Here is a 23,934-nt window from a genome sequence, read left to right on the forward strand (position 1 = left end):
AGATTTTGATATTGAGTCAGATTTTGTGGGTGGTTACTCTATACATTCTTACTCAGTCGGGGGGCTCAGGTGGCCTAGTCGTCTAAGGCGCCGCTATTCGCTGTGCAGAGTTGTGTCCCTTGGACACGCCAGAAACCTATGATTGTGGGTTCGAATCCCGGTTCGCCCCGATTATGTTTCTAGGTTTGTCAGCACCATACCTGTGCTCGTGGGTTTCAATGAAGTGGTAAACGTCTGAGACCTGCATCACTTCGGGCTTTCCTCCCACATTAAGCTGACACGCGGTGATATAACTGGAATACTGTTAAAAGCAGCGTTAAACCCAACTCACTCACTCACTCACTCTTACTCAGTCACATGATCCTCTCGGCAATCCAAACCAATGATCAGTGAATTCTGCCCCAGCTAAGGGAAGTAACTCTGCACAGCAAACTCTGGCAGCTTGGACAACTCCACCTGTATCAGTCATCCTTGGTGGTTGAACGTGTTGTTACACACGTTCCCAAAGAGTTCATACGGACAACAAAGCACATACCTTTTTTTCACAATGTAATTTATTAATAAGTTTTAAAATAAACATAGTTTACATAAACTACATCCTATCTCCATTATGCCTGAGTCGGGTTACACAAATGCTTACTGCAAGAAGATCCGGAAACAAGTGATTTCACTGACTATAATATCAGCACAAGAGGAACATTTCATAGTACATTGCATTGAATCGGCTAACACAGTCTTTTTAATGCGACAAGATGCTTTAAAGAAAATCTTAAACACCAGAATAAATCAATATTTCAGTCTAACTAAAACTGAACTTTATCCAATGACAGATGCATTATAAATTTATCACATTGTTATTTAAAAGATGTAAAATAAAGAACTCATTTACAAATATTCTGAGATGAGCTTAAAATTTAAATACCATCATTTAAATAATTACTGATCAATTGATATAATAGTTCATTACAAAATAAATAAAATCAAGTTGTACAGGTTTAAAATATTTTTTTAAAATTCCAAAATGAAGATCCAAAAATAAAATCTACTACACAAAAATGACAAATCAAATATCAAGCGTGATGCGTTTCACAAATTAATATCGAAAGTACTGATGTTGAAAATTTGCTCCATTATTGTGTTGTGGACCTTTTGTTCAACATTGTAGAGGGAAATCTTGCAAGCCCATAATAGGTAGTTCCAGAAATCTCATGTTTGGAAAAAAATGACATTGGGTACAGATCATAAACTCTTGGCAACTGTCTAGATCTATGAAGTCTCCCAATCTTTCAACAGAATATCAGCAAGTCAGAATTTGAACATCGTAGCACCAACGAATCACTGGCTTTAGGCACATGCTGGATATCAGTTGATATCAGCCTACGTTATTATGTCAAGGTTATATCACACACATACAGCATGCCCTACAGTTCACATTTGTGGTCACAACATTTACTTATTGTCACAATTCACATCTATTGTCACAATTCACATGTGTTGTCACCACCAACATTGAGGTCACTAGTAACATATGTTGTCACAACTAACATTGAGGTCACAATTCACACTTATTGTCACAATTCACATGAGTTGTCACAACTAACATTGAGGTCACTAGTAACATATGTTGTCACCACTAACATTGAGGTCACAATTCACACTTATTGTCACAATTCACATGTGTTGTCACAACTAACATTTGATGTCACAATTCACACTTATTGTCACAAGTCACATCTATTGTCACAAGTCACATGAGCTGTCACAACTAACATTTGATGCCACAACACACGTTTTTGTCACATCTACCATTCATCATGACAATACACATTAATTGTGACAATTCCCACTTGTAGTCACAATGTGTTGAGCATCTTACAATCAACACAGTAAGTTCCAATATCAAATATGGCACCTGCTACACAACATCTACACCTGATTTTGGTTCAAATGAATAACTGAATGTCAAAAATATAAAAATTGAATCTTCATTATTTATTCATGAATAAAATGTTTAAGAGGGGTTTTCAGCCAAAGTTTTTCTCCATACATACTGTACATAATATACTTCTGACCAAAGACGTATACATGTATGTATATCTATATACGTCTTTGTTCTGACAATTGATGTTTAAAAAGAAAATTACTTTGGATGGATTTTAATTAATTACAAAGTCGGAACATGTGCATATTTGTAACACTGTATGTGTTTGTTCACAGTAGATACTGCCAAACTACAAAATACTTATAATTAATGAAATAATTTATTCATCTTTACCCACAACAAAAAAATTCCAAATTGAACGAGTTCCTGTTGGAAATACAATAATGTATCCAGTATATATTTTCTGCAAATGAACCATCATCAGTTCCCTGTATGGAAAATGTACATGTTTTGCATGAAACCGACACATAAAATTACAATGAGGCATCTATGTGAATTATGCATGTTTTGTATAATATAATGTACAGTCGGAATACAAAATGTACAAAAATATCTATCTTACACCTCTTCAGATACCAATTCCAGACCGTCTTGGAGGTTGCTTGGTTTTGTAGAATGCAGGTTCCATACTGCTGGGGTGATATGTCTTGCCTAACATGGAAAGAGGCCCTAATCCTCTTTATAGAAAACTGAGTCATCACCACCCTTGAAGTACGTCATCACCACCCTTGAAGTAAGTCGTCACCACCCTTGAAGTAAGTCATCACCACCCTTGAAGTAAGTCATCACCACCTTTGAAGTAAGTCATCACCCCCTTGAAGTAAGTCATCACCACCCTTTAAGTAAGGAATCACCCCCTTGAAGTAAGTCATCACCACTCTTGAAGTAAATCATCACCCCCTTGAAGTAAGTCATCACTCTTGAAGTAAGTCATCACCACCCTTGAAGTAAGTCATCACCACCCTTGAAGTAAGTCATCACCCCCAGAAGTAAGTCATCACCACCCTTGAAGTAAGTAAGTCAGTCATCACCACCCTTGAAGTAAGTCATCACTACCATTGAAGTGTGTTATAGCACTTTGAAGTAAGTACTGGGTAAGCATCATCTTTGAAGTAAGTTATCCCCACCCTTGAAGTAAGTTATCCCACCCTTGAAGTAAGTTATCCCCACCCTTTCATTAAACAATGAACACCTTATATGAAGTGCTATATCACCACCCTGAGATTAAGCAAGGATCCTTCCTACAGTAATCAATAACTGCCATTGACAATATCCAACACACAGAGTATGTTAGTTATCTGACAGATTACTGTACATTTGTTCACACTGTCAATGTACTTTAGTTGTACATTACATTGTTCATTAATCACTCCTATGTCGCTACTGGTCAGGCTGCATATGCTATGATACAGTGTAGGGCTGGGATGGGTAACTCGGGTACTCAAGTCGGGTGGGTCCTAACTAGGACCCAGGAACCCACAGGACTACCCAGACCTGTGGTTACGTAGCATGATATATTGTTTAAAGAAAATAACAATAAAATTCCATGGCAACACTACTAGTCGCTTATGTTCGCATTTCTCTCCGACTATGCATGTATTCCTTCTGATAAAGCTTCAGTCACCTTCAGTGCATGATTAGATTGTTTTATAGGTGTGCCTCAATTGACATATTGTACCGACCTTGAGCCCCACAGCGGGAACCTGGGTAGGGTCGGGTAGTAGGGGGTCGGGTACTCGGGTAGTATATTTGGACTCATCCCAGCCCTAATAGAATGGTGACCTACATTCATGCATACAGTGCTATATACAATTCCATAAATCATAAATACAATACTTATTAGTTGTAGCCACTTTCCATGCAAAGCACGAAAAGGCGTGACCCGTGAGAGAGAACAACATGTGAGTGAAGATAAATACAAACAGTTTCTAACATAATGTACATTCCACACATTAACATCCACTGTACATCACTTGGCAAGCCTTCCGTGACAAATAGTCATAGCATTGAAAGGATTAAATGTGGTAACAGTTCTTCACCTGTTGGTGTTGAGAGAAAAGGGTACAAAAGTATGAAATTCTTGATGCTGTGTAATGTAAATTTGCATACTTAAGGCTAAAATAAATATTAGTATTGGTTCTCAGGCACCACATCATCATAAAGTTTCGATTTTATTTATATTTAAAAAAAAATATCCTTAAATATTCCAAGTCCAATGGTAGTCAAATACTGTATTCCATTATTTACTCATCAAGGAATACATTTATGTAGGGAGGCCCTTTCCCAGGTTGATTGTACACAACTGTTTATTTGGTCACATACTTGTTTAAACAACAACAACAAAAAAAGAAAAGACCCGCCCACACTATATTTTCAAAAGCCATTGCCTGTGGAGCAATTCTTTAATTTTGTTAAGCCTAATACATATATGATATATAACTTCATTGTTGACAGAGAAACTGTACCTTAGGTGTATCATTCCTTATAGTAAAGTTGGAACTGTAAGTAGAAATATCTTGTATAGTCGCATCCTTGTTATTTCTGATTTCATAGGGTTTTAGGCTATTATACCAAGATGAATAAGGCAAGAGAAAGGTCAATTTCAACTAAAATATTCAAATGGATAGAGGACAACCAGTATATTCAGACACAAGATGCTTAGTTTCTGTGTTGGTATCAAGGTTTCCATATCCACGTAATCACCACAGTAATTTGTTACAGGATGTGAGTGGAACAGGACTCCTTAACATGATATGTGTCTAGGTTTCATGTATCTCATTGTATCAAGGCAAAGAAAATAATTTCAAATATTCAAATTTTCGGCCTATACCAACTTCACTGTTGCAGAATTTTAGCAGGTCCATTTAAAAAAGAATAAACCATACATGGTCTCATTAAAACTTCTTTCCATGTCGTATTCCATTCATTACAAGGTGAATTTATTATAATTGGGCAAAAGTGCAAAATGACATGTATTACAGTTCCAGTTCTATAAGTTTTGCATAGTGGGAAGTTATGAAGATGTTTTATTGCGAATATTGAATATGATATGAACACGTATAAAAGTATAAAACAAAGGACGTCTGAAGGTAAAACACTCTAACCCACAATGCATCAGAAATATTAGACATTTCAATGCATGGGTGGTGAATCAATAAAAAAACCACTGGAATCTGCATTGAAAGTTATGATTTACACAATGAAGCGATACATGAGAACACATTCTGTATAAAGACTTTCAATTTTCATATCACTAGATAAATATACGACATGATATGTAAATATATTTGTATGCTAATATCCTCAGTTAAAAGTGATATCATCAGAACCCCCCATGAAAAAATGCTTCTGTAACAATTGTATACTTAGCACTTTTGAAAAACAAACACTTCACTTCAGATAAAATCAAATTAGTTCTATCAAAAATTAGTATTAACAAATAGCAACAACTAAAAAGGTTAAAATTTTGAATGAATGAGTAAATATGAAACTCATAATCCTTTCATATCTATTTTTTAACTGTAAAATTTGTCAAACTAACATGTTACCAAAGTTTGCATGTTTTCTAGAATGAGGATTTATGCAGCTGGACATGCAGTTCTCCGTATATTGCGGCTATCGACCAGCGAGTACCAGTCCACCACGTTCCCATCAATGTTGACATTCCTCATGCAGCCACTGAAACCCTCTCGGGTGGAGGCTGCGACTTGGGGGAAACTCTCTGTAACACCAAGATAACATTCAGGGAGTGAGTAAGTCGGGTTTTAGTCGCTTTAACAGTATTTCAGACATATCACTGCTGATATGGCTTAACATCAAGTGAGTTGGGTTTTACACTGCTTTGAACAACTTCTCCATCAGACCATGGCATGTCAAATTAATGTGTGAGGAAAGCCCAAACTTGTTCAAACCATAAGCATTTGGTGCAAGTACACCTATGGGATGCCATTCTTTACTGTTCAGGGGGGGCACAGGTGGCCCAGGCGTCTAAGGCGCTGTGATTCGCTGTGAAGAGTTGCGTCCCTTGGGCACGCCAGAAATTATTCCAGTTATATCACGGCGTGTCAGCTTAATGTGGGAGGAAAGCCCGAAATGATGCATGTCTCAGACGTTTACCATTTCGGTGAAACCCACGAGCATGGGTATGGTGCTGACAAACCTAGAAACATAATCAAGGCGAACTGGGATTCGAACCCACAATCATAGGTTTCTGGCGTGACCAAGGGATGTAACTCTGCACAGCGATTGCGGCACCTTAGACCACTGGGCCGCCCGTGCCCCCTCTGCGACAAATAACCTATATCTTATCTCAGAGTGTGGCCGATAAGTTTTGTAAATGACCCCGTGTATTTATGCTGAAGGGCCCCTGTTCCCACTTGTTCAGTACCTTGGCAGAACACTGCTGAAGATCAGTGCCCATGGTTATTCAATGCTGCATGTAACAGGTATGTTTATATTTTCAAGTGTTTTGGTTTTCTGTTGAAGCTCACCTGGCATGCCCCCTATAAACATGGGGCTGTCTGTCGGGGTGGTGCGGAGGCTGCCGAGGCTTGGCCCAAATCTCTTGCCCCAGTCATCCACTTCTATGGATACGACATTCCGTATGACCTCTGCTGTCACTCGGTGCCACTTCTGATCACAGGGAATGTACTGTTTTGTATTTGGCGAGAAAGCTGTGAACTTGTCGTCATTGTTCTTAATGGTGAATTGAACCTGGAGAAAGAGTGTTTAAATTAGACATACGGGGGGTCATCAATATTGCAGCTTGCACAGATCATGGTAGTCTGTCTTACAGACCCTGATACAAACATATCAAATACAGCCCATGCAAGTCTATAATGTTTGGCAAGTCGAGATTACTGCAGTTTCAGGCTGAAATGAAGAGAGTCTCTGGGCTCCTTTTTATTATATTTTTATTAAGATAATTTCTTTTCTGTAGGATATGTTCATTTCAGAGCCTAGATGTTAGTCTAAGATCATGGCAGTTGCCGCAGTAATCCTGGAAAGGTCTATACATGCTGCCATCAGCAACATCATCAATGGAAGCACTTCCACTGAATGAAATGTCAATTATTTAATTCATAAAGGTTCCGTTATGAGCATAAGTTGAAAAGCCTATCAAATATTTGTTCATGTTTTCAAGTTTATAATAGATAGAATATTTGATTCAAACTTTTAGATTACTTTGTTAATGAGATTAACATGTTATTTGAAAAGCAAAGCATTTTCTTACTGATCTTTGACTCCCAAAATATGTCATCAATGCAGAGTGAATATAAAGTTGTCTTTGAGTGTTATTTAATTAAAATATTGACATATTTCTCAGATAAGTATAGTATTTTATCACTAAATACATAACAAGGCCTAGTTTCCTAAATATATCAAGTTATGCTTACAAGAAATATAAACATTGGTTCTCAGGCAATGACTTTTGACAATATAGTGCGGTTGGGTGGTGTTTTTTTGTTGTTGCTTGTTCAAACTAGTATGTAACTAAATAAACAGTTGTGTACAATGAACCTGGGAAAGGGCCTCCCAACATAAACAAACATACAAACTTCTATTGCCGCCACGGCAATAACAAGATATGCTCAGCAAAGCAGTGCGCATGTAAAGGGGAGTTACTGTGTGCTATATTGGATTGCATTGTTACTAAGTATTAGGAAATGGAATTAAAAATGAAACGTGCAGTTGACTTTATGATGATGTGGGCGGTGCCTGTGAACCAAGACTATTATATTTCTTTATCCTTATGTATCATATCATTCATGTACAGTCAACCTTGAATCTGAGTCTTGTTCTCGTCCAGTTCATTACTTCGTGTCCATACAATCATAATATTTACCATTCCTTTGTACACCTCCAAGGTCATACCAAGGTCCCCAGATTCGCTACTAATTGTGACAAGTGTGCCATTTCCGGAGTTGGTTCGGAATTCCAGGCTGATCTTCAGGAACTCTCCTATATGGAATGCTTGTGCTGGAATTAAAAAAAACATCGCAACATTCAACTTTGTGAACTGGGGTTTACCTCACCATGGATTAAAAGTATTATTTGTACTGCCTGGATGAACATGGCATTATATAGTCTGGATGTGTATAGAGGGCCCCGTATAGAGTGAGTGAACATTCACAGATACTGCACTGTACTGCCGGGATGAACATGGTGTTATAGTCTGGATGTGTATAGAGGGCCCTGTATAGAGTGAGTGATTGTTCACAGATACTGCACTGTACTGCTGGGATGAATATGGCGTTATAGTCTGGATGTGTATAGAGGGCCCTGTATAGAGTGAGCGAACATTCACAGATACTGCACTGTACTGCCGGGATGAACATGGTGTTATAGACTGGATGTGTATAGAGGGCCCTGTATAGAGTGAGTGATTGTTCACAGATACTGCAGTGTACTGCCGGGATGAACATGGCGTTATAGTCTGGATGTGTATAGAGGGCCCTGTATAGAGTGAGTGAACATTCACAGATGCTGCAGTGTACTGCCTGGATGAACATGGCGTTATAGTGTGGATGTGTATAGAGGGCCCTGTATAGAGTGAGTGAACATTCACAGATACTGTACTGTACTGCCGGGAAGAACATGGCGTTATAATCTGTGTATAGAGGGCCCTGTATAGAGTGAGCGAACATTCACAGATACTGCACTGTACTGCCGGGATGAACATGGTGTTATAGTCTGGATGTGTATAGAGGGCCCCATATAGAGTGAGGGAACATTCACAGATACTGTACTGCCTGGATGAACATGGCGTTATAGTCTGGATGTGTATAGAGGGCCCTTATAGAGTGAGCGAACATTCACAGATACTGCACTGTACTGCTGGGATGAATATGGTGTTATAGTCTGGATGTGTATAGAGGGCCCTGTATAGAGTGAGTGAACATTCACAGATACTGCACTGTACTGCCTGGATGAACATGGTGTTATAGTCTGGATGTGTATAGAGGGCCCTGTATAGAGTGAGTGAACATTCACAGATACTGCACTGTACTGCCGGGATGAACATGGTGTTATAGTCTGGATGTGTATAGAGGGCCCTGTATAGAGTGAGGGAACATTCACAGATACTGCAGTGTACTGCCTGGATGAACATGGCATTATAGTCTGGATGTGTATAGAGGGCCCTGTATAGAGTGAGTGAACATTCACAGATACTGCACTGTACTGATTGTGTCAAGTGAGCTGTAGTTCAGTTTCATTACTCACACTAAATATTATTTAACAAATGGCAATCTAAATGTTACATATATGAACAAATGTTGTCATGTTCATTGTTTTTAGTGTATCGTGCAGGGCTAAATTTAGTGATGAAACAATGGAATGTGCAAATGGATGTAAAAGTCAATAAAAAATATGAATAAACAAATGTTGTAACTGAACATGGTTTCATTAGAGTACATCACAGTATGTCATGTGGAATGGACAATATCCCACATGCCCATTGTTTTGAGATTGACCCAGCTTCCCGGTTTCTTAACCAGAGAATAGGTGCTGGGAGGGAGGGGACCTTGTAAATTGTACCCACTGTAAGCTGGCCTACAAACACCATTACAGAGTTTACCAGTTCAGACAACCAACTTGCCTTGTGTTAAACAGCAAGACTGGCGGCCAGGACCAGGACTTCAACATACACTTATGACAACTCAACTCATTTGACATCTCTGTCTTAAGTTCTTTAAATCTTGATGTCTCAATTCATCCTTTCTTCTCACCTCATTGTGTAATGTAAGCTAGTCTCAAGGAGTTCTTGACGTTTTATATTCCGAACACAGAAAACAAAGATGTTGAAAGTTTTTATCAGTACTCACTGACCCATTCCCAACAAAACAACAATAATCTTGTTTCTTTGAGTGTGACGGAGGGGAGTAAAAGTAATGAAAAAACCTACAGTAGAACATGGATATAATGAACACGGATATAGAGAACAAACGGATATAATGAACTGTTACAAAATCCCTGATTGATCTCCTATATATTATCATATAAAATTTACGTATATAACGAACTCTCTACAGCAAACTAACGGATACAGCGAACTGATGTCTGATCACCGACAAGCCAATCTACCACTAATTAGTGACGTGTATAACTAAGAAATCTCACTCAGTGTCAAGTGTCACTGACAATTGGCTGTACGCAATCAGCAGTGAATCAACACAATCGCAGCGAATCAACACAATCAGTGGTGACGGATCAACCTTGTTAAACTTAAATGAATGTTATGAAATGTTATCATTGAATGCTATGAAATGATCACTGCTAATATAAGTCAATGCTGCAATTACGTGTATTGTGTTTTGTTTTATCAAAGATGGTGGTGTTTCTGAGCGAATACATATATAACGAACAACGGATATAATGAACTGATTTCTCTTGTCCCTTGTAGTTTGTTATATCCATGTTCTTCTATATTATTTTTCACAATTGGTTTTGATGATCATAAACAGAATGGTTTTACGCCGCTTTTAGCAATATTCAAGCAATATCACGGCGGGCTTCACACATTGTACCCATGTCGGGAATCGAACCCAGGTCTACAGCGTGACGAGCGATCATAAACAGAATGCCAATGAAAGGTCAGTTGTCATGACTATGTCACCATGCTATTAATCCATGATTAAAATTACCGGCACTGTCTGAAAATGAAATCGAGAAAGAAATGCTAAGATTCTTATATCGTAATATGTTGACAAAATGTTCCCAATAAACCATATTCTGTGGGTAGAATTCAAGCCTTGATTCCAAACATACGCCACAACCAGTACTACATGAACTATCTGTCAGTCAATCAGTGATTCACATAGAAATAAACACGAGCTTCATGCACAAACAAATAAAGTAGTCTATCAAAAGGCATAGTTGGCTAGAGAGCAGAGCAAACATTCAAAGCAAAAATGCTAACTATTGTAGAAAAGATCAAAGAGCAAGTAAACACATAACATTCTTATAGATATAACTCCATATTTAATTTACATCACAACTAAAAGAAATAATTTTTTTTTTTGTTTCAAAACATAGTTATTTCTAATACTTTTTAACTTAAGTGTGAATACTTAACATAAACAAAATAAAATGTTCAAGCAAACTACCACACCCTCTGTATCTTCAACTACATGCTGACAAGCTGAAAGAGCTAGGTGCAAACAACAAATGTGTGAAACAATTAATTGTGACAACAGCTAATTTGACCCTTTTTGCTAAGGAGTAAATGTAGACATGTTTATTGCCTAAACCTTCCAAACATGAATGAGAGTAATGTGTTCTGCATTTGAAAGGAAGCAAGAAATGTTTTACCACCGCAGTGTACAATAAGAAAACAATACACAACTTACAAGTAATATTGGGTCCTGATGGAATGGCTAAAACAAACATTCTTCCTCTTAATAAGGTAAACATGAAACGTTTGAATGTTGACTTAACATGCTGAATCATGGCATAAAGATCCAAGTCTCAGTTATACTGACGTGTGAAGATGAAACCAAACAAACAAACATATACGTCAAACATCAAGCATATAAACACATCACTTGATCTGTACAGCTACTTCAAGTTTGCATGCCCACACCATTTTCATTACTTGTTCCTTAGATATGAGAACTAAAAGTGTGTGTTTTTTAGGAGAGAGTTTGTAAATATTTTTGGTTGTGGAGAATTTACAATTTTCATTTATGTAGATGTAAATATCTCATATAGTGATCCAACAACAAGGATCAGTGAAAGTTCCCCCTACTTTTTATCACCATCATTTTATGACTTTCTTGAAGAAGGTAGACTGAAATTATCTATCTAAATATATTTGGGGACAAAAATAAGAAAAAGGAAGATTAAAAAAAAAAAAACTGAAAAAAAACCCTGCAATTTTTATTTTTCACAAGTGTTATTGAGAACATAGTATTCAGTTCAGTAGTTTTGTTGCCACTTATCAGAAATGAGGACCTGGTAAAAGACATTCTTTACTATCTGGCCCAGAAATAACAACAAAGTAAAAGAGAACAAAGTAGTTATAATGGACAAGGTACATATCAAAGAAGCTTGCATGTTCGTTTTGTCTCATCGAGTGTTAACTGTTTAACATGTGAATACTTTAAGTATACTTTGAGGGTTCTGAATACTCACAGTAAATTCCCCAGGAGTTGCCTAGGAAGGAGGCTCCAGGCTCCACATTCTTGTTACATGGCCCAACTCCGCTGATTACCTTTGTATCAGCGATGTCAATCACTTCCCCATTGATGGTGAACTTCCGCAGACAACCACGAAGACTGTGTGGTACCTGATGAAGAAGGAACAACATTTGAGTATCAGTGATATTGATGCAGAAATAACACTTGTGTCAAGTCCATATTGGTGCAGAAAGGATACTTGTGTCAGCCCATACTGATCCAGAAAGACAACTTGTGTCAAGTCCATATTGATGCAGAAATAACACTTGTGTCAGCTAGCCCATACTGATCAAGAAAGAATACTTGTGTCAAGTCCATATTGATGCAGAAAGAATACTTGTGTCAGCCCATACTGATGCAGAAAGAATACTTGTGTCAAGTCCATATTGGTGCAGAAAGGATACTTGTGTCAAGTCTATATTGATGCAGAAAGAATATTTGTGTCAAGTCAATATTGATTCAGAAAGAATACTTGTGTCAAGTCCATATTGATGCAGAAAGAATACTTGTGTCAAGTCCATATTGATGCAGAAATAATACTTGTGGAAGCCCATACTGATGCAGAAAGAATACTTGTGTCAAGTCCATACTGATCCAGAAAGAATACTTGTGTCAAGTCCATATTGATGCAGAAAGAATACTTGTGTCAAGTCCATATTGATACAGAAAGAATACTTGTGTCAAGTCCATATTGATGCAGAAAGAATACTTGTTTCAAGTCCATATTGATGCAGAAAGAATACTTGTGTAAGCCCATACTGATGCAGAAAGAATACTTGTGTCAAGTCCATACTGATCCAGAAAGAATACTTGTGTCAAGTCCATATTGATGCAGAAAAAATACTTGTGTCAAGTCCATATTGATACAGAAAGAATACTTGTGTCAAGTCCATATTGATGCAGAAAGAATACTTGTGTCAAGTCCATATTGATGCAGAAAGAATACTTGTGTCAAGTCCATATTGATGCAGAAAGAATACTTGTGTCAAGTCCATATTGATACAGAAAGAATACTTGTGTCAAGTCCATAATGATGCAGAAAGAATACTTGTGTCAAGTCCATATTGATGCAGCAATAATACTTGTGTCAAGTCCATATTGGTGCAGAAAGAATACTTGTGTCAAGTCCATATTGATGCAGAAAGAATACTTGTGTCAAGTCCATATTGATGCAGAAAGAATACTTGTGTCAAGTCCATATTGATGCAGAAAGAATACTTGTGTCAACCCATATTGGTGCAGAAAGAATACTTGTGTCAAGTCCATATTGATGCAGAAAGAATACTTGTGTCAAGTCCATATTGATGCAGAAAGAATACTTGTGTCAAGTCCATATTGATGCAGAAAGAATACTTGTGTCAAGTCCATATTGATGCAGAAAGAATACTTGTGTCAAGTCCATATTGGTGCAGAAATAATGCTTGTGTCAGCCCATACTGATGCAGAAAGAATACTTGTGTCAAGTCCATATTGATGCAGAAATAACACTTGTGTCAGCCCATACTGATCGAGAAAGAATACTTGTGTCAAGTCCATATTGATGCAGAAATAACACTTGTGTCAGCCCATACTGATGCAGAAAGAATACTTGTGTCAAGTCCATACTGATCCAGAAATAACACTTCTGTCAGCCCATACTGATGCAGAAAGAATACTTGTGTCAAGTCCATATTGATGCAGAAAGAATACTTGTGTCAAGTCCATATTGGTGCAGAAAGAATACTTGTGTCAAGTCCATATTGGTGCAGAAATAACACTTGTGTCAGCCCATACTGATGCAGAAAGAATACTTGTGTCAAGTCCATATTGATGCAGAAATAACACTTGTGTCAGCCCATACTGATCGAGAAAGAATACTTGTGTCAAGTCCATATTGATGCAGAAATAACACTTGTGTCAGCCCATACTGATGCAGAAAGAATACTTGTGTCAGCCCATACTGATCGAGAAAGAATACTTGTGTCAAGTCCATATTGATGCAGAAAGAATACTTGTGTCAAGTACATATTGATGCAGAAATAATACTTGTGTCAGCCCATACTGATCCAGAAAGAAAGAATACTTGTGTCAAGTCCATATTGGTGCAGAAAGAATACTTGTGTCAAGTCCATACTGATGCAGAAATAATACTTGTGTCAAATCCATATTGGTGCAGAAAGAACATGTGTTTATAGTTATCAAGCTTAAAGTGATGCAGGAAAAATCAACTTAGTTCATACGAATGTTAAATAATAGTAGACCACACACAGGTAGTGAGTAATGGGTAAGTAGTGAGAACACACTGCTATGTGACACTCTGTGACTTACAAAGTTCTCCACAGAGCTGGGGTACGTGTCGGGCAGCCCCCCAACATACATGGGTGCAGCAATGTCCAGTCTCCGGGCAATAGGCTCCTTGATGCGATTCTCGTTCTCCACCTTCAGGTGGATGTTTCGGCTGCCTTTGTGAACAACCACCTGCAATAACATGAAACAGTACGATGAGGCTATGTAGCTCACCTTCAAAGGGAGATATAACCGCCAGTTTGATGCCCATTTGGGGGGGGGGGGTAGCCTAGTGGCTAAAGTGTTTGCTCATCACACTGAAGCCCCGGGTTCAATTCCCCACATGGGCACATGTATGAAGCCCAATTCTGATGATATTGCTGGAATATTGCTAAAAGTGGGGTAAAACCATAGTCACTCATTGATGCCCATTTATTTGCTGCAGCCTGACAAGCTTGATAAAGACCTTATACTCATCCTGTTTCAGCTTCTTTTCAGTATTAAAACTTTTCTCGTACATATTCTTTCTGCCTACCTCATATAACTAGATGTCTGCAATACCAGATAATACAACAGTTTAAATCAGACTCCGAGTCAGAACAGAGCATAGCCAGATGCCAATCCATTGAACTAAAATGGATCTTCGATCTCAAAACTATCCACCTGCAAGGCATGAACAATGAAACTAATCCTGGAGTTCCCTAACCATTTCATTATACACTGCCTTCCTTGCTAATATAGTCAACAGAACATGACTGCCTTCAGTGCCTTGCCATATATCATACTACTGTTAGTTGCAGAGTATAATCCATGGTAAGTTGTAATGGGAAACTAGGTACGAGCAAAATGGCAGCCCGAGCATGTTTGATTCCAATCATTTTAACACAATATTGTCTGACTATTAAAATTTCATTATGTCTACCAATCTGGTAGTTAATAATAACAACAATGACACAGAGGCAATGTCCCAGTTTCCCACTGATTACAATAGGGCTGGGATGGGTAACTCGGGTACTCGGGTCGCGTGGGTACTGAGAAGGACAAGGGTACCCACAGAACTACCCAGAACCGTGGTTGGTCATGTGATATACTGTTTTATGACAAAAATGATCTTGAACTATATCGTTACACCACAAGTCATTAATGTTGGCATTTCTTTCTGACTATGCACCCAGACCTTTATATGTGCGAATAAAGATAAAACTTCAGTCAACTTCAGTGTATGCATGACCAGATCGTTTTATACATGTATCTAAATACATTTTGTCCAGGGCTACAGTCAAACTCGGACATTTTGTACCTATCTCTTGAGACCTACATCAGTTACCTGGGTGGGTCGGGTAATAGGTGGGTGGGTACCCGGGTAGTAAATTTGGACTCGTACCTGCCCTAGATTACAATGCCTCGACTGGGTATGGGCAGTCCACAATCCAGCATAGTGCCTCTTAGAAAAAGGTCAGAGGATTCCAAAACAAACCAGCAACAATCCTGACAAGCTTGTATGTCTAGCTAGAACTACATAAATCATAAACACCATAAACTTTTAACACTATTTCTGAATTTCAAAGAAAAATGTAGAAAATGTATAAACAATCTGATGATTGATCATATTTATTACTGTCTGTCACTTTATAGCTATTTTGCCCCTGAAATAAAATCTGGAAACCTTTCAAATTAAAAAGAAGTTACATTGACATTTTGACTATGTTGTTGCCTCATGCCACTGCAGCAAAGACCCCTCTTGAAACAACCCCCTTCCCCCTGCCCCCCCCCCCCCCCCCCCCCCCAAACAACAATAACAACAACACACACCACAAAACAAAAACAACAACGAACCAAACACAAAAATGAGCCATAAAGAGGTGGGTGCTTCAGCTATATGTTTTAGATCAAAATCTGTAAAACAAGGAATTAAACTGGTTTACTCTGAACAAATAATTACTGATACATCAAAGCAGTATTTTCAATATGGCTGTCTGCATGGCTGTGTGCTTACTGAATGCCACTTTCCATCCCCGAGGCGTCGGCCAGATCGGATGCTGTGCTGGTCTGCCTTGTGGCGGTAGGACAAGACTATTTCTCCATTCTGAAGCTGCACCACCAGGTAGTCGGTATTGCCTTGGTTGGTCAGCAAGAAAAGCAACCCATCAGCGTAATATGAACGGAAGCTAAACGATATGTTGAATCTGAAAGTACGGAATGAAACATTTTACAAATTGCAGAATTCTACGAATAGGAAACAAAGATTCTTTGCAATATTTCTTGCTTTTTGTCAGAATAGAACCATATTGACAAAGTGAAAAAGACATCGTAACAAGTAATTTTGTGGTCCTACAGTGAAAGAAGTCTCCTAATGTTATCATCCTGAGAGGAAAACCAACAACCTTGACACCAAAGAGTAATCTGTGTCTTTCACTGGCTGTATCAGTGGATCCATTTTTACACATCTAATAAGAAGCATGAGGGTGGTGATGGGTTTTAATGCTTAACGTAAAACACCCTTCAAACACTATCGTAAACGTAAAATTCATCTTTTTTTATCGTAAATGCTTATCGTAAAATACCAAAAAATAACTGCTTAATGTAAATATATAATTTACTGATTATCGTAAAATGATTAAAATGGTCAAAAACAGTCTGTCTTCAAGACCCAAATGCTTCGCCACAGAAAGCAGGCTGCGCAACTGATGCAGGGGACCAGTCTAGAATGTTTAGCGATTTGAGAATTTACCCGGTATTAAAAATATGAATTGTCAGGATGAAACGAAAGTAGAATTAAAAGTCCCACGTCCTGCCATTGCCGATTTAGGAATTTTCGTGACGATTTTATTGAAAAAGAAGAAAATTACTGCTTAATGAAAAAGTACCCTAAATTTTACTGCTTACTGCTTATGGGACCCACCCATCAGTACCCTCAAGCATAGCTCAGTGAAACTGCATTGGGGTGAGTGTGGTCTTAGGTAGCAGCCAGCAGTTGTATAGGCATGTGCTAAGGGTCACAGTTAGCAAACTTAAACCAATATTATGGTGGTCAAAACAAAGACCAATTGCAAAAGAATTATTAACATTCATGTATACATGTAATTATTTTTCTGATGGATAAAAACTAGCTGTGCTAAAAGTTTTATGTTGTTAAACAAAATTGAAAACATTTGCAGTTATACTTTAAATGACTTTATAATTTGATAAAATTTGAATCTTCAAAGGACAACACAATGTTGCTATGGTGGGCTGTTATTACTGATGCAAGCATTGCCTCTGATGCAGTACTATATTAATGCTGGGCAATGGGGTAGCCTAGTGGTCAAAGTGTTTGCTTGTCATGTTGAAGGCCCGGGTTCTATTCCCCACATGTGTAATAGTTAGTGAGTTAGTATGGTTTTACGCCGCTTTTAGCAATATTCCAGCAATATCACGGCGGGGGACACCAGAAATGGGCTTCACACATTGTACCCATGTCGGGAATCGAACCCGGGTCTTCGGCGTGACGAGCGAACGCTTTAACCACTAGGCTACCCGACCGCCCCTGTGTAATAAGTGTCAAGCCTAAAAGTGGTGTAAAAGCATACTAACTAACTATATTTATTGATTCAACATGATTCAGAGGAAGAAAAGATCAAGTTGCAAAGATTGAAAGAGTGAATTTTCACAACTTACAATTTTGAAACCATATGTTAAAAAAAGTACACCAACAATAAACTGTCTGGATTCAAACCCAGGAACCACACAAACTGCTGAGCTAGCTTGACACCAGATACTGAGGCAATAATGAAATGTTTTATGTAAAAATTGACAATCTCAATAACAACCGATACTTACGTCTTGACTACTTCTTTCCTCCTGAACTTAATTTCGGCAAAACTGTTTTCACTGTTTCCAAACACAAAAGCGGCTTCCTCAAATGATTGTGGTTCCTCGCGGCCACAGGATTCTGGTGGTTCTGTCGTTGATGCTGTAGCTGAGTTTTCTGTTGTTGTTGGGGTTGTTGTTGTGGTAGTGGTAGAGGTAGTGGTAGTGGTAGTGGTGGTAGTAGTAGTACTTTCTGTTTTACTCCCAGACTGCGGAGAAGGTGGAGGGGGTCCGAGTACACGTGAGGCTGCGGTTTCAGGGAAGCTGGGTGTATTCAAGCCATTCAGACTGTTGTTGTTGTTGTTGTTGTTGTTGTGGTTGTTTGCAAAGCTGAACAAGTTGTTCAGATCATATGGACATCGTCCAATATCAGCTCTCTTGTATTCAACTGGAAGATTTAGGTTAATCAGCCTGCGAAACAAAACATATACATGTAAATCCTTCATGAACTTTGTACACACAATGTCTGATAAATCCCCTATTTATTACAGGTATTTCTTGTATCCTTATTTTATATGAAATGTATTACACCTGTAAAACTAGGGAGCGTAGGCGAAATGTTGACACGAGGCTCATGATGTGGATGTTTGAAGATATTTTCATTTCTTTGTTAACCACAACTTAATGTGATGTCTCCACATCTGTGTCCAAGTGAATATGACAGATTGCTTGGAGATGTTGTCACACAAATAGTATCATAAAAAGTTCAAGCACACATAAAGTTGGTATCCTTAGCACTTAATCCATTTTAAAAGTTGGACAGTATGTAAATATTTTCCTTTCTAATAATACACAATGATGGACTATCTGTCCCTTAAATAACACAATTAATTCACCCAGTACAGCAACATATGACCTCTTTTCCAGATGGATAATCAATAATTTCTTGATACGTTATTATCTCTTATTGACAGATTAGTAGACCACTTCAAATATTACAAGTCATCCCAAATACACGACTGGCCACAGGATGATATGATATAACATTTAGTCTTCAACCACCTACTTTCCATTGACGATGATGTCGCTGATGCAGCCGTCCAGGGACTCCCTGGAGGCGACCATGTTGCTGGCATCGAACCCCCCAGGGAGCCCTCCCAGGAACATGCGACCCTTGTCAGGGTCAATCGGGATGGTGTTTATCCCGATAGGAAGGCTCTCCTCAGCAACTCTCTTGTCATCAACTATCATTGTCAATCTAAGAAAACAAACAATCAAACATTTTAAACGAAGTTGGAAAGTTTGAAACTTGTATGTGCAAGAGTGTGGTTCATAAGACAGTATTTGCATGAAACATGTCTCTATCTAATAAAATAAACAGCAAGTGATTCCATGGTATTTGGCCAGTTATTCAATTCATTATTTTTTCATTTATGTTCCAATAAACCAAAAAAGACCTGCGGCCACGCCTTGCAGATTACTGTTTCCTGATTGGCTCATGAAAGAGTGGGCGGGGCTTGGATTGCATAATTGTGCTGACTTCGCATTTTTGACTGTTGTTGACTAGTGAGTTGAAAGAATGCAGTTCTATAATGTAAACACAAATTATTTGAATAACTGAGTTGACTCACGTTCTGCCAGACTTGACGACAGCAATATTGTGCAACTTTTCATCATTGTATGTGTCAGCTGACTGAAGAACAATAGGTCGCCCCCCAGCGGCAAACCTGCCCTCAATTTGGCCATTGTAGAGAGAGAGAGAGTAGAAATTCTGCAAAACAAAGCATACTTCTGTCACATCCCCTACTTCAACACTGACACGATGAAGATACTTCCAGCTGTTCCTGCACCTCATACTACTGGCTATGATGCCTCATATTCTTTCTGACACATAGCCAATCAAGTGGAGTATACATTATCACCATAGAGACAACATACCGGAGCCATGGGGATTCTGGGTAAGAATACAGGCCCCCAGCTATCTATGCTTGTCATAAGAGGTGACCAAATGGATCGGGTGGTCAGGCTTGGTGACTTCGCTGATTGCATGTTATCGTATCCCAATCGCGTGAATCAGTGCTCATGTCAGTCAGTGGAGACTTGATCATTTACAGACCGCAACATATAGCTGGAAAATTGCTGACTGCGTAATTTAACGACAAACATATTTAGACAGCTGTAGAGTATGGTGAAAAAAACGTGTCCACCATCTATTTAAATATAAACAAAAAATAGTAATAGTGTACATCTGATCTGCTGGTGTGCCAGACCCTATCTTGAGTACATCATCAAGACTCAAGGTGTCTCTGTAGCTTACATCATTATGATCCATTGCTAGAAGCAACATGGCATCTCTCTGTTTTGTTATGAAGGACACTGAGACATCTGCTTCATCAGGCATGCTTTCTGCCTTAAACATCGCAAAGCCATCTTCACCATGGAAACCAGATTTACGAATACCCTGAAAATTAGACAAAAAATATTTGCAGACGTCATTGCATTATCTTCATACATCTGCCAAATAAATATTACAAGAAATGTTTTATGAAATATATATATGAATTGGGTTTGCAGGCTGTTTGTGTCATTTTAGGAAAATATTTTAATGATTTATCAATCAATCAGTTGATGTGAGTTTTACTGATGCACTGACAGTGCTGGAGCAGCCCGCCGACATCCCCACGGAGTTGCCAGTGAAGAGGTTCTGCATGGTGGTGCTGAACCCGCCGAGCCCGACGTCACGCATGCAGCCAAAGAAGTTGTTGGTCTCGAAGGTGGTGCTGTGGTGAAAAGGGGGACTGGGTGAGGTTCATGTTGTAGTATGCAATATGACAGTTTTATGGATTTGTGAGAAGGTTTGAGCTTGGGCCAGACACATCAGTGGTCAAGAGTATGAGCAACATGTAACAAGATTCAGCTCATGAATCCCAACAGGTGAAATGATTCAGCTCTTGAATCCTAACAGGTATTTGGATTCAGTTCATGAATCAACAGGTCCTTAGATACAGCTCATGAATCCTAACAGGTCCTTGGATTCAGCTCATGAATCCAAACAGGAGAAGAGATTCTGATGAAACCCAACAGTTTTTGAAATTGCAACAAGTGACATGATTTAGCAAATTCAGATGACAGCCACTTAGAGCTACGTAGGCAGCGATGTAGTGTACAATGGAACTACAAATAATGTAACTCACATTTTCTGATACTTGGAAAGGTCAAGACTTGCTGGAATGCCACCAAAAAAGAATGGATAGCCTTTAAGGTCAAGGCCGTTGTTGCCTCGTTTGGCCTCAATGAACACTTGTTCGTCATCCACCTTTAACAATGCTGGAAGAAAACATGGACATGTTACAGTTTGATTTTTGAGTGAAATAAAACCCAAACCAGTCAATGTTGTTCTCAACTCAATATAAGACACCAACTACATTGCGTATGTGGATCCAGAAGGCATACCTTTCAGAAACATATGGATTTTGAAGCATTTTGTTCATCGGGTCTATGTATCTGTAAATGTGCTATAACATCACACACTCACGGTGATATGTCTTCATAATACTTGAATAATACTTGAAATTGTAATTTCATATTTTTTAATTTTTTAAACACACCTAGTAGTCCTTAGCATATTTTATTGCCAGCATCTACAACATTATTGTCATTGCCAGCATCATTAACATTATTCTTATTGCCAGCAGCAGCAACATTATTGTCATTGCCAGCGGCAACAACATTATTCTTATTGCCAGCAGCAGCAACATTATTGTCATTGCCAGCAGCAGCAACATTATTGTCATTGCCAGCGGCAACAACATTATTGTCATTGCCAGCATCATCAACATTATTGCAATTGCCAGCATCATCAACATAATTGTCATTGCCAGCATCAACAACATTATTTTCATTGCAGCACCAACAACATTATTAATATTGCCAGCAGCAACAACATTATTGTCACTGCCAGCATCAACAACATTATTGTTATTGCAGCATCAACAACATTATTTTCATTGCAGCACCAACAACATTATTAATATTGCCAGCAGCAACAACATTATTGTCATTGCAGCATCAACAACATTATTGCAATTGCCAGCATCAACAACATTATTGTCATTGCAGCATCAACAACATTATTGTAATTGTAGCACCAACAACATTATTGTAATTGCAGCACCAACAACATTATTGTAATTGCAGCATCAACAACATTATTGCAATTGCCAGCATCAACAACATTATTGTCATTGCCAGCATCAACAACATTATTGCAATTGCCAGCATCAACAACATTATTGTCATTGCAGCACCAACAACATTATTGTAATTGCAGCATCAACAACATTATTGTCACTGGCAGCACCAACAACATTATTGTCATTGCCAGCATCAACAACATTATTGCAATTGCCAGCATCAACAACATTATTGTCATTGCAGCATCAACAACATTATTGTAATTGCAGCATCAACAACATTATTGTCACTGGCAGCACCAACAACATTATTGTCATTGCCAGCATCAACAACATTCTTGCAATTGCCAGCATCAACAACATTATTTTCATTGCAGCACCAACAACATTATTAATATTGCCAGCAGCAACAACATTATTGTCACTGGCAGCAGCAACAACATTATTGCAATTGCCAGCATCAACAACATTATTGTCATTGCAGCATCAACAACATTATTGTAATTGCAGCACCAACAACATTATTGTAATTGCAGCACCAACAACATTATTGTAATTGCAGCATCAACAACATTATTGTCACTGGCAGCACCAACAACAATATTGTCATTGCAGCATCAACAACATTACAGTCATTGCAGCACCAACAACCTTAGATTTTGTCACCATCCTCTACCTTGTAGCTTATTGCGTTCTATTCCCACTTTAGTCCACTTGTTATTGTTGTACTTATTCTTGGTCATGCCTTTGCCCAGACTCATGCCCCCATTGTAGAACTGGAACATCACCTTGCCGTCGCGCAGCTCAATGGACATGAAGTCACCCTGTCAAAACATAGCATCATATCAGGAAAGGGAAACTACGCACTGTTTAACACTGCACTCAGCAATATTTCAGCTATGTCATGGCAGAGTGTAAATAATCCATTCTGGACCAGACAAACCAGTGGTTGATATATTTAGTAACAGAGGAAGTAAAAGTAAACACACTAAGACTGTGTCATCATATACTGAGACACATGCATCCTGAGAAGGCCTCATTTGAAAGTGGGTAAAGTCCAAATAAATCTAAAAACTATGTTAATATCATGATACGGTCTCTAGAGGTGTAACGTCAGTGTCACACACCACCACCGGAAGGTCTTTCTCTTTCAATAGGACCAAAGACTTACTGACAACAGATATTCATGTGACCTCTGCTAGCTTTTCAGCTAAAAACCTTCAGAAAAGCAGTATTTGCAACCAAAAAGGCAAGGTTTATCAAGAATGGGGCACAGATACCCAACCAAACTCAACTTTACAGTGCATATTTGTCTTGAAATGTCAAATACATTGTCCCTTACCATATCAGGGTTTCCTGAGAAGTGCAACATGGCATTTTCCCAGTAGGTTTTAAAGGAAAATGCCACATTGATTCTGTCACTGCGGTAGGAATCACGGTCCTTCTCCACGTATCCTGTGCCATCAAAGTGGTACTCATTGGTGCTGATAGGCCGGGTAGGTCTGGCAATTAGAAAACATGGCTATATCTTAGAAATGGCTTGACAAAGGAAACGCAATATTTTATG

General features: G+C 38.5%; 1 protein-coding gene and 1 long non-coding RNA gene across 3 annotated transcripts in view; one reads left to right on the forward strand and one right to left on the reverse strand.

The window, feature by feature from the left end:
- The first annotated feature begins 1,242 nt into the window (after nt 1-1,242).
- LOC124147955 lies at nt 1,243-2,477 on the forward strand. Its single transcript, XR_006862902.2, has 2 exons — nt 1,243-1,607; nt 1,645-2,477. It is a non-coding gene; the product is annotated as an uncharacterized LOC124147955 (long non-coding RNA).
- Nucleotides 2,478-4,260: 1,783 nt separating this feature from the next.
- The window catches only part of LOC124147923 (laminin subunit alpha-2-like), a 159,918-nt gene continuing 140,244 nt past the window's right edge, over nt 4,261-23,934 (reverse strand). Inside the window, exons 48-62 of one of the 2 annotated variants that reach the window (XM_048399546.1) lie at nt 23,710-23,869; nt 23,044-23,191; nt 21,369-21,501; nt 20,828-20,954; nt 20,492-20,635; nt 19,806-19,945; nt 19,241-19,432; nt 18,205-18,645; nt 16,382-16,571; nt 14,428-14,577; nt 12,077-12,230; nt 11,293-11,319; nt 7,788-7,921; nt 6,433-6,655; nt 4,261-5,663 (exon numbers count right to left, since the gene is read on the reverse strand). In XM_048399546.1, coding sequence (XP_048255503.1) covers nt 5,521-5,663; nt 6,433-6,655; nt 7,788-7,921; nt 11,293-11,319; nt 12,077-12,230; nt 14,428-14,577; nt 16,382-16,571; nt 18,205-18,645; nt 19,241-19,432; nt 19,806-19,945; nt 20,492-20,635; nt 20,828-20,954; nt 21,369-21,501; nt 23,044-23,191; nt 23,710-23,869 — 2,506 coding nt within the window. In that variant the 3' untranslated portion in view covers nt 4,261-5,520. The remainder of the gene's footprint in view (nt 5,664-6,432; nt 6,656-7,787; nt 7,922-11,292; nt 11,320-12,076; nt 12,231-14,427; nt 14,578-16,381; nt 16,572-18,204; nt 18,646-19,240; nt 19,433-19,805; nt 19,946-20,491; nt 20,636-20,827; nt 20,955-21,368; nt 21,502-23,043; nt 23,192-23,709; nt 23,870-23,934) is intronic. The other variant, XM_048399547.1, reaches the window with a different exon arrangement.

The sequence above is a fragment of the Haliotis rufescens genome, unplaced genomic scaffold (assembly GCF_023055435.1).
Source record: "Haliotis rufescens isolate VD_foot unplaced genomic scaffold, xgHalRufe1.0.p SCAF_2, whole genome shotgun sequence".
Taxonomy (NCBI): Eukaryota; Metazoa; Mollusca; class Gastropoda; order Lepetellida; family Haliotidae; genus Haliotis; species Haliotis rufescens.